The 8,986-nt window shown below is 34.5% G+C and overlaps 1 protein-coding gene across 1 annotated transcript; it reads right to left on the bottom strand.

Annotated features, from left to right (window-relative positions):
• Window positions 1–435: 435 nt before the first annotated feature.
• On the bottom strand, window positions 436–8,878 carry LOC105670578 (X-linked retinitis pigmentosa GTPase regulator). The gene is made up of 12 exons (XM_012364170.2): window positions 8,458–8,878; window positions 5,830–5,955; window positions 4,498–4,590; window positions 4,171–4,233; window positions 3,254–3,577; window positions 2,858–3,010; window positions 2,528–2,692; window positions 2,328–2,449; window positions 2,181–2,258; window positions 1,258–2,101; window positions 956–1,044; window positions 436–850 (listed from the first exon to the last, which is right to left on the bottom strand). Exons 1-12 carry the CDS (start codon window positions 8,486–8,488, stop codon window positions 827–829), a joined length of 2,112 nt encoding a protein of 703 aa, XP_012219593.1. The 5' UTR covers window positions 8,489–8,878; the 3' UTR covers window positions 436–826.
• Window positions 8,879–8,986: the final 108 nt, after the last annotated feature.

Here is an 8,986-nt window from a genome sequence, read left to right as displayed (position 1 = left end):
AAATACATAGATGCAGATGATAATGCATAATTTCTCCTTATATTAACGATCTTATCGGAGAACAATTTGCAGCGTCGAAGATTAAAATGACGGTGACAGTCTAGTATTTTTCTTACATTATTTATTATGTGATATTGTTTGGTTCCTTCTTCTACATGCACGGGAAAGTTAATGAAATTAAATCATACTACGTTTCTTTGGAGCAGAAAACACAGGAAAAGATCTCGTCTCAAGAAGAAGAAACTGAATTATTTATTTATAGATTGTAAGTATTACATCTGTGTAAAATATTCATGCTTTATTGTGCATATGAGAGGTAAATAATTAATTTCTAATAATTATTGTTTAAGTGTTACAGATTACACGCTGGAATTAGCAGAAAACTCGATCTAAGGTAAAATTTGCGATGGGTAAAGCAAATAATAATATTCTGGCTGATGAGTACAATTATTTATTAATTATTTTAGTATGTACATACTGTGATAGCACACACGTACAATTATGTATATATGTATATATTTACAGTGCTTAAGTATAGTAAGTAAATTTTTAATAAGTGATTTTAAAAGTGCTGACGTTTTTTGATTAAACTTCTTCGTTATCGGAAAGTTGAACGGGAGATAAAAATCGGCGCGATATAATGCAGATCTAGTTGTAAGCTAACTTTTTATATATCGGTTTGTGATAAAAGGGAGCTCTTGATGTCGATTATTGGAGAGAGAGAGAGAGGGAAATTTCTGGTTCCACATGTATTGGTCCCAGGAGCGACAAGTTATTTTATAAAAAATATAATGGATTGTAATATTCTTTTGCGAAGTCTTTTTGATCACAGAACGGTGCACGTTTTCGACTGAAAAGAGACAAAATAATAATTAAATAGTATTCGTATACAAATTTAAAATTCTACCGATTGATATTCTATAAAATATACATGTCTTGTATTTTCTTAGCGTACCTTAGCTTTCGGATTTGCTGCGCTATTCGTTTTAGTGCCGTTCTGTATTTCTTGCTGCCGTTTGCCTTTGAATAGCTTTGCCATCTTAGCTGAAACACAATAATCGATAGTGTTTATAATATTTGTGAATGCATATTAAAAATTATATAAAAATTTGGTGAAATAGAAACAACTTTAAAAATTAATATTAGAGTTTTAAAGTTGTTTCTATTTCGCCAAAATCTATTTCAAAGTGAATTATATTAATTGATCAATGCTTTTGATTGATTTTCTTATTTCTCTTAAATATTTATTTCGCTAACCTGTTCGTGGTGCCGGAGATTGCACCACATCAGCATCGTCCTGCGTCCCGTCCATCTCCGCTTTTTCTGGTTCTTCAGCATCTCCATCCTCCTCGACTTTTTCTATCGTATTTTCGATAGCTTCCACAGCTTTTTCAATACTAATTTTCGACACCGATTTTGATTTTTCCGGAGATTTCGTACTTAAATCTTGTTCGTCACTCGTCTTTATCTCTTCGTTGTCTTCTTTTTTTTCATGTTCACCTTCTTCGCTTTCCTTTGATTCTTCTCCATTGCTTGCATTATCACCGGCACTGCCGGATTTTAGCCTTGGTGGTTTTGGCGGTCCTGTAGAATCTGTGGACGTTTTCTGTTCCGCTTCGTCCTGTATCCTCGTTGTTGCTGTTTCTGGCTGTGACTCTTCAGCATCTTGTTCAGTATTCACATTTTCATTATTTTCCTGGGCTTCGTTCTTTTCCTCAATATCTTTGCTTTCATTATTTTCGTCATTCTGCTCGTTTTTCTCATCTTTTAATTGATCTTCGCTTTCGGTCGATTGAGATTCTTCGATCTTAGAACTTGTATTTAAGATTTGATTTTTTTCTTCCTCATTTTCTAACGAAGCAGCTTCTGAGGATTTTTCAGGACTGGCAATTTTTTCATCGCTTACCGAAACTTCTGACTCTTTCTTTGATACTTCCTCTTCCGAGGAATTTGTTTGAATATTATCATTTTTTGATGTTTCGCTAATTTTATCGATATGTGAATTTTCGTCCGTTGATTTGTTTTCCGTATTGTCGACTCGTTCATTGTGCATATTTACAGGAAGCTTTAAAGGAGGTAGACTTTTCTTCTGTACTTGCTCCTGAAATTAATAAAAATGAATATGTTTTGTTGGTTCTGAACTTATTTATCAAAAATATGTATAATGTAGCTGCTTTTACAGTCGAGTCCGGTCGTGATTGATAATTCATTTCGTGTCTACGGCCAACCAATATCGTATGACACCCTCCGCACGCGACCTGTGAAAGAAATGAACAAATAAAACGGTGTAAAAGTATAAATATATTTAAATAGATAAGCAAAATTACATTTGTAACAAAAAGTTCTTGATATTTGGCAGCAAATGTTATTTCGTGAACGTTGTTTTCGTTCTCCTCTAAACCCAATTTTCCATGTCGCCCATCGCCGCAAGTGAAGAGCTTGCCAGACTCTGTTATTAATAAGTGACATGTTAGTCAAAGATTTAAAAATTTCAAATGCGATAATCAAAGCAGGATTTTGTAAGTACCGGTAAGTATAGCACTATGACTTTCACCGCAGGCAATCTTAACGATCTTTTCATCTTGAAGAGCACCGCGTGGAAGGAGTTTTGGCGTGTGTATCTCGTTTACATTCGTGCCCAAACCAAGCTGCCCGCTGGCGTTACTTCCGGAACAATAAATATTGCCATTTGCTGAAATTTTTTTATCAGAGCTAATTTGCAAATTCGGTAAAATCCCTGTATTATTATATTTAAAAAAATTAGATCTTTTACAAAAAATTAGATCTAATAAAAGTTTTTTAATTAATGCGCGAAGTCAAAGAGTATTGAAAATAAATCAAGATCTATCAACTCTACCTGCTAATATGAATGTGTGATGTCCGCCGCATGTAACATGAAGTGCCGGCGTCGGCAACTGCATTTGCTTCGGTGCAACCTGCGTGGAGAAGTTGACATCGATTCCTAGTTTACCGCTTTCCGACTCGCCGCAGACATAAACGAGACCGCTCTCTGGAAACGAAACGTGTCGCCAAATTACATACTAATGTATTTTACAATGCGTGTTTGCGCGCATCGTTAGAAGTGTGCAAACACGCAATGCAAGCGATTTTATCTCGTGAAAAATAGATGTGTTACAACGTTTTAGAATTCTTGGTAAATTCTCAAATCACTATTTTTAACATTTTTTTCCAAAATTCTAATGTAATATACATTTTTTAGGGATTCAATGCAATTTATTGAGTGTCACATTACCGGTCAAAAAAGCTGAATGATAATATCCCGCGCTGATTTCCTTTACTGGTTCAGGAATAGGGACCTTCGTAGGTTTGCTGACTAAACCTGAAATTCCTGGCAATCCTAATTGTCCTTCTAAATTGCTTCCCCAAGCGACGACTCCTCCGTCACTAGTCAAAGCCATCGAATGATGCGATCCTGCTGCGATTTGGATGATCCTGGGTCCAGCCAGTCCACAATCGTAAACCAGAATTGGAGAACTAGAGCTGTCGCCTATCGCGGAATTTTCCTGACCCAGTTGACCTTCCTGATTGCTGCCGCATGCGAAGATCTTTTGAGCTCCTAAAAAATCATTTCGAAGTGTGTATTCAATTGTTTATAAAAAATAATTCAACTTTTGTTAATTATGCCAGATTAAAAAAAAAAACAAATTAGCTATAACCGCATTAGCTACAGAAATATTTTTGCAAGCTACTTGCTTAAAGATATTTCAATTTGTTGACGTATTAACATCTTGAATATCTGCTTAGAAAGTTACCGAAGTGGCATGCCAGTTAGGCGTTCTTATCGCGTTGATGCCTTCAAACGAGAATAAGTTTGAAGTTGAATGACTCGGCAAGTATTCATTCGATGTTCGTGACACGCAAAACCATATATATAGAGATAGTGTGCTCACTTGATATCGTGCATCTGCTAATGACACAGCTATACATCGTGTATACATATAAGCAATATTCCAGATATCGCGCATTTACAATTTATTATTCTAGTAAATGTAGAGCTGCTTATTTCATTAAAAGAGTTAATATTTTATTTCTCGAATTAAATTTATTTATTTCACGAATTAAAAACCTATGAATAATATTGAAATAAACAATATAATCAATTTGACTTTTTTATTATTTATAATATTTGTATCTTCGTGCACTACTCACCGGTACATATGAGAGTATGCGCTCTTCCACATGCGACGTGTGTGACTTTTTCTGGTTTCAAAACTAAAATAAAAATGTGCCTATTACAATCATGAAAAGCGCTTAATTAAACGAACGATTTTGTAAGAGAGAAGGTAGCCTCGATATTTAATGATTATAAATTTACGACGTGATATTTTTACAATACGTTTAATAATTTATTCACTCGAAAGTGGAATGGCGACATTTTTAATATCACAGATAAATATGTCTTATATAATTATATTTAACTATCAAACTTTTTTATTATTACAAGATACGTAGTTACACGATAAAGTAGTTACAAACTTTTTAGACACGAAGGTTTGCTGATATGATTCTTATGTCCCAGACCGAGCTGACCCCAATCGTTGCTGCCAAATATGAACAATCTACCAGTTTCTATAAAAAAAAGAAACAAGGTAAGCAGAAGTGAAAGATATATTCAGTAAATTGTAACATGTCCGAAACTCTCTCTCTCTCTATCGTCGCTGTTAAGATAATATCTGTATTTATGCAATACAGACAGTTCATCTCTAGAATCTGAAAGTATCTAGAGATATGAATCTTACCGGCGATAAACTTAATTATGTAAATTTAATTGTAGAAAGAAAAGAGATTATACGCGGAGAAGTACGTAAGCATGTTTTTATTAGCAAGAAACAAAACGAGAAAACAAAAGTTGCATCCCGAATGGATGAAATATTAATGTCAACAAGTAGCTGTTAAATTATATAAAATTATTGTTTGAATTTTATTTTATTATTATTTATAATTACTTCTTTAGTTTCATTAATGTAAATCTCATCCAAATTTTTGGATGAGAAAACTATAAAATGCAGTAATTTTTTTCAAGAAACATTGCACTAATAACGCCCACAATGTCGGCTAGGCCGACGACTGCGTATTCAATATCGATTTACTGGCCAGTGGGTATCCCTATGTAAGCACAGTTTAGCTGTATATACCCCTCGCGTGGCATGCTACAGAAGCTGTAAATCATGCGAACCCGAATCATATATCCCCATATTATAGTTCATGAGTTTTATAGAGTAGCAATCAAAAAGTCAACAATTTTAACGCGTTGTCTCGATAACAATCGGATTCCATCAAATAAATACAGTAAAAGTTAGAGCGAGACAACATTTTGCAATTAAATTCAAAAAATAAAAATTAATAGAAATATTGTTATCCTTGTTTACTGAAAGGTATGTTGTTTGCAAACATCGCTCATTGCGAATACATAGTTTATCGTCTACGCTATATGTCACGGAATCGATTAACGATATTTGATAGACAGCACAATCAACCTATACCATTAATTTTTTCTTTATGCCCTGACAATCTCGTAATAAGCTGAACTTAGACTTTCCAAGTTAATCGAATTAATTTAGCTTGAAATAGTATTCTCGATAGTACTTCAATAAGCCAGCTTAAATCTAGATTAAAATAATAATGTCTTTGTTCAATTTGCATTCAATCTAAACTCGATTTGAATTTATTTTAAACTAATAACATTTTTATTTAAAATAATTTTAGACTTATTTTTAATTTATATACAACCTGGACCAAAGGCTGTTTTCCAGATTTATTTCTTTTTTTTCTTCTAATATTCTTTTATTTTTGAAAATACAGACTTACGGCAAATGACGGCGGAGTGCTCATCTCCACACTCGATGGCAACGACCGGATCCTTGCGTATGAAGAAATGCGACGCAATGTTATCCGCGAATCTGCTGCGGCCGATCGTGAACACCGCACCAGTCTCTACAATGTGCAAAGATCGATACATCGTTAAATATTGAAGGTAAGATGAATCAAGCCTATCTTTATACGCGTAAATTTTTCGATTGATAGATCTTCAGATTTGCACTTGAAAATCGTGTGATTTTTTTCCTTCAGCACACTTTCTATTGAAAAATCTGTATCTAAAATTACATCCTTACAAATTACAGCAGAGAATTTATTGCAAAATAAAATCTGTGTCTAAAATTATGCCACATCCTTACCAATTACAGCAGAGAATTTATTGCGTTATACTTGCAGTATGCAAGATCGTAATCGCTGCATATTATTCTGTCACGTAGCTATAAATACATTACGAATACGTTATCTGTATTGCACAAACTTGCACGTGGAACCACTTGTAGCGATCGAATCACGGACTTAAACAAAAGTATATTTAATGATGTTGGGCTTAACACGAACATGGTAACGGGCAATATTATTAGTTGTTTTCTAAAATATTCCATAGAAAAGTTTGTGTCTCATTATTTACAAGAGAAAAAAAAGAGAAGTTTTCGAAAAGTAAGCATTGTTTTCTACGTGTGCTAATGATGACGAAAGTAAATATATATAATTTCTAAAAGAAAATCACTTCTCGTATATTCTTCTACGCCCAAGCGCCTTGGGTGGAGCGCTATGAATATAACACGGCTGAGGGCAAATCTTATCGTTGCATACAGCCTTGGCATAAATTAAGTTTAAAGTGAGCGCGAAGTAAAAAGGACCGGAAAAGCGTTAAGACACCGAATGCCGTCCAACACGAGATTAACAGTGGTATTTCAGCCTCCCTTCGCAAAGGTCAATAACGTAAAACTGACGATATATCCTTCGAGATTTACGCTTGTGTCTTATCAAAAGTTCAAACGGCGTCCTTTTGCATAATTCATTACGCATCTGTCCTTCGTTAGCCAACTACAAACTGCCTCAGCGCAAATTATTCTGTTAAATGGTCTCTCAACTTATTGTTAGACACGTCGGGAGATTGTAATTAAAAGTACAATTTCAATGCTCAGCTGTCAGATCTTTACAATTCTATACCCTTAGAGACTTTGAGATCTTTAATTTGTCGATCTTTTGAATTATTTTTACTATTAATGGCATCAGTCTTTCCAAGAAGGTTCATAAAATTTTGAAAAGACAAAGGCAAGTATATTCGGCTCTGCGAAAGATCGATAGTATCCGAAGTTTGCATATTTTCCAGGGTTATTGACCCAAAGACCTGTTAATAGCTACTAAATTATACGGTAAAGCATATGTACATAATTTAGAGTAGATAATGATTATTCGAGAATAGCAATTCATTCACATGTAAAATATTTAAAATGCAAACAGGCTGTTGAAAACAATTTAGTATTAAGAAATATAATAAAATAAAATAAAATAAAAATTAAGAATAAAAATATCACTATGAAGACCGTGTGTGTAAAAAATATATTATGAAAAAAACGTTATATTATAGATGCAAATATTACAAATAAAATAAATTTATTCTATAAAAATATATTTGTACACACACGACATTATGCAAAATAAAAATATATAGTTAAAAAACAGAAAGTAAGTTGTGTTGTTTTATATGAAGAGTAATATTTAACTTAATTTTTATTATGTTATTTACTAGGTATCGATTCGCTTATAGTGTTCTGTTGCTATATAAAGTTATAAATATATAAAGTTATTAGACAAATCGAACGGCATTCTGACAAACTACTGTTTCTTGCCCCACCTTATTTATCGAACTTGTATATAACAGTGCGCGATAACACCCAGCCAGTAAGTTAATGATACGAATGTGCATATGACTCGCATGTTCCACGACGAAGGCATTAGCCGATTAACGACCGGATTGTGCTGGTAGGAACACGCTCTTAACGATCCGCTACCATCCGCTATTGAGTACATTCCACATCGTGCAAATTATAGCATCATAAAAATTTTTTTCGAAAGTTTACGAATAAATTGCATGCTTTTTATTCAGAACAAAAAAGTTCACTGTGCAATACGTGCAAAAATATTTTTCTCTCGTTTTGCGGGACGCGTTATGAGAATCAAAGTGCAGCGCATGAAACTTTACAGTCTCAATTATGTTTGAAACTTTCATGACCGCGATCAAAGTTTAACTTCTATTAGTTCAATTAAACTTGCGACTTAGAGAGTCAATGATTTACTGTAAATCCCGCGACTTTACATAATTACGCGCCTCGCGATCGCTCGATGACGGTGGCGCGCGTATCGATTTTCCTTACTTCACGCTGCTTCACGCCGGCAACCGGCAAAAGGAAGCAGGGGGTACGTCGGAGGGGTTTCAATAATGCCGGGGAACCGTGTGCACGTCGTTTGTTCGAGGAATCGATCGCGACCGACGTTTTACGGTGATTACACGATCTAGAATAATTTATGTCGACAAGCATACGAGGTGCGTGACGGATTCGTGCGTGCGACACTCGTCAGGTGCGTATAACTCTTTGTTTTCTTTTATTTTACCGGGTATGGTCTCAATGTCTGGCAGGCCCATGCTTGCTTACACTTTGCGCCGCGCAACTTGCAGCCGACTGACCGCCAGGTAAGCAGGCATGCTCACCGGTGCTGGCGTTTTCAAGCCGGCCACGTAGCCTAGCAACTGGAAATCAATGGCAATCTAATAGCAACGGCGTCGCTACCTTTTACTACAATAAACAATGAGAACGATCGGCGCGATTCTTTAACAATGTCGAAAGACTGGTCTTCCATTTTAAAACGTATTCCGTTTCTTTATTTTTAATATGGCAGAAATAGAAGGCAGGAAAAAATTAATTTCATGTTATTTCTATTTCTTATACTATTGTTTAAGATGTATTATAAGCTTGTACTATAAGCTTGTTCCATAATTTTCTATAATATTGTTTATAGGGAGCGTAAAATTTTGTAATTATTGTGCCCGATTAATTTAATTAATTTAAACAACAAAAGTAGAACATTTTACTTTACAAGCAGATGACTATAGGATATTTGAAATAATCTACCGTTTTCGCAA

The sequence above is a fragment of the Linepithema humile genome, chromosome 8, assembly GCF_040581485.1.
Source record: "Linepithema humile isolate Giens D197 chromosome 8, Lhum_UNIL_v1.0, whole genome shotgun sequence".
NCBI lineage: Eukaryota > Metazoa > Arthropoda > Insecta > Hymenoptera > Formicidae > Linepithema > Linepithema humile.
This window is presented reverse-complemented; position numbering and strand designations above follow the sequence as displayed.

Coding starts and splice junctions, on each gene's coding strand:
- LOC105670578 (XM_012364170.2), bottom strand. CDS start 8,488: ATGGGCCTGCCAGACATTGAGACCATACCCG. Junction 5,956..8,457: donor AGACATTGAGACCATACCCG/GTAAAATAAAAG, acceptor TGCACATTGTAG/AGACTGGTGCGGTGTTCACG. Junction 2,259..2,327: donor AAGAACTTTTTGTTACAAAT/GTAATTTTGCTT, acceptor TTTCTTTCACAG/GTCGCGTGCGGAGGGTGTCA.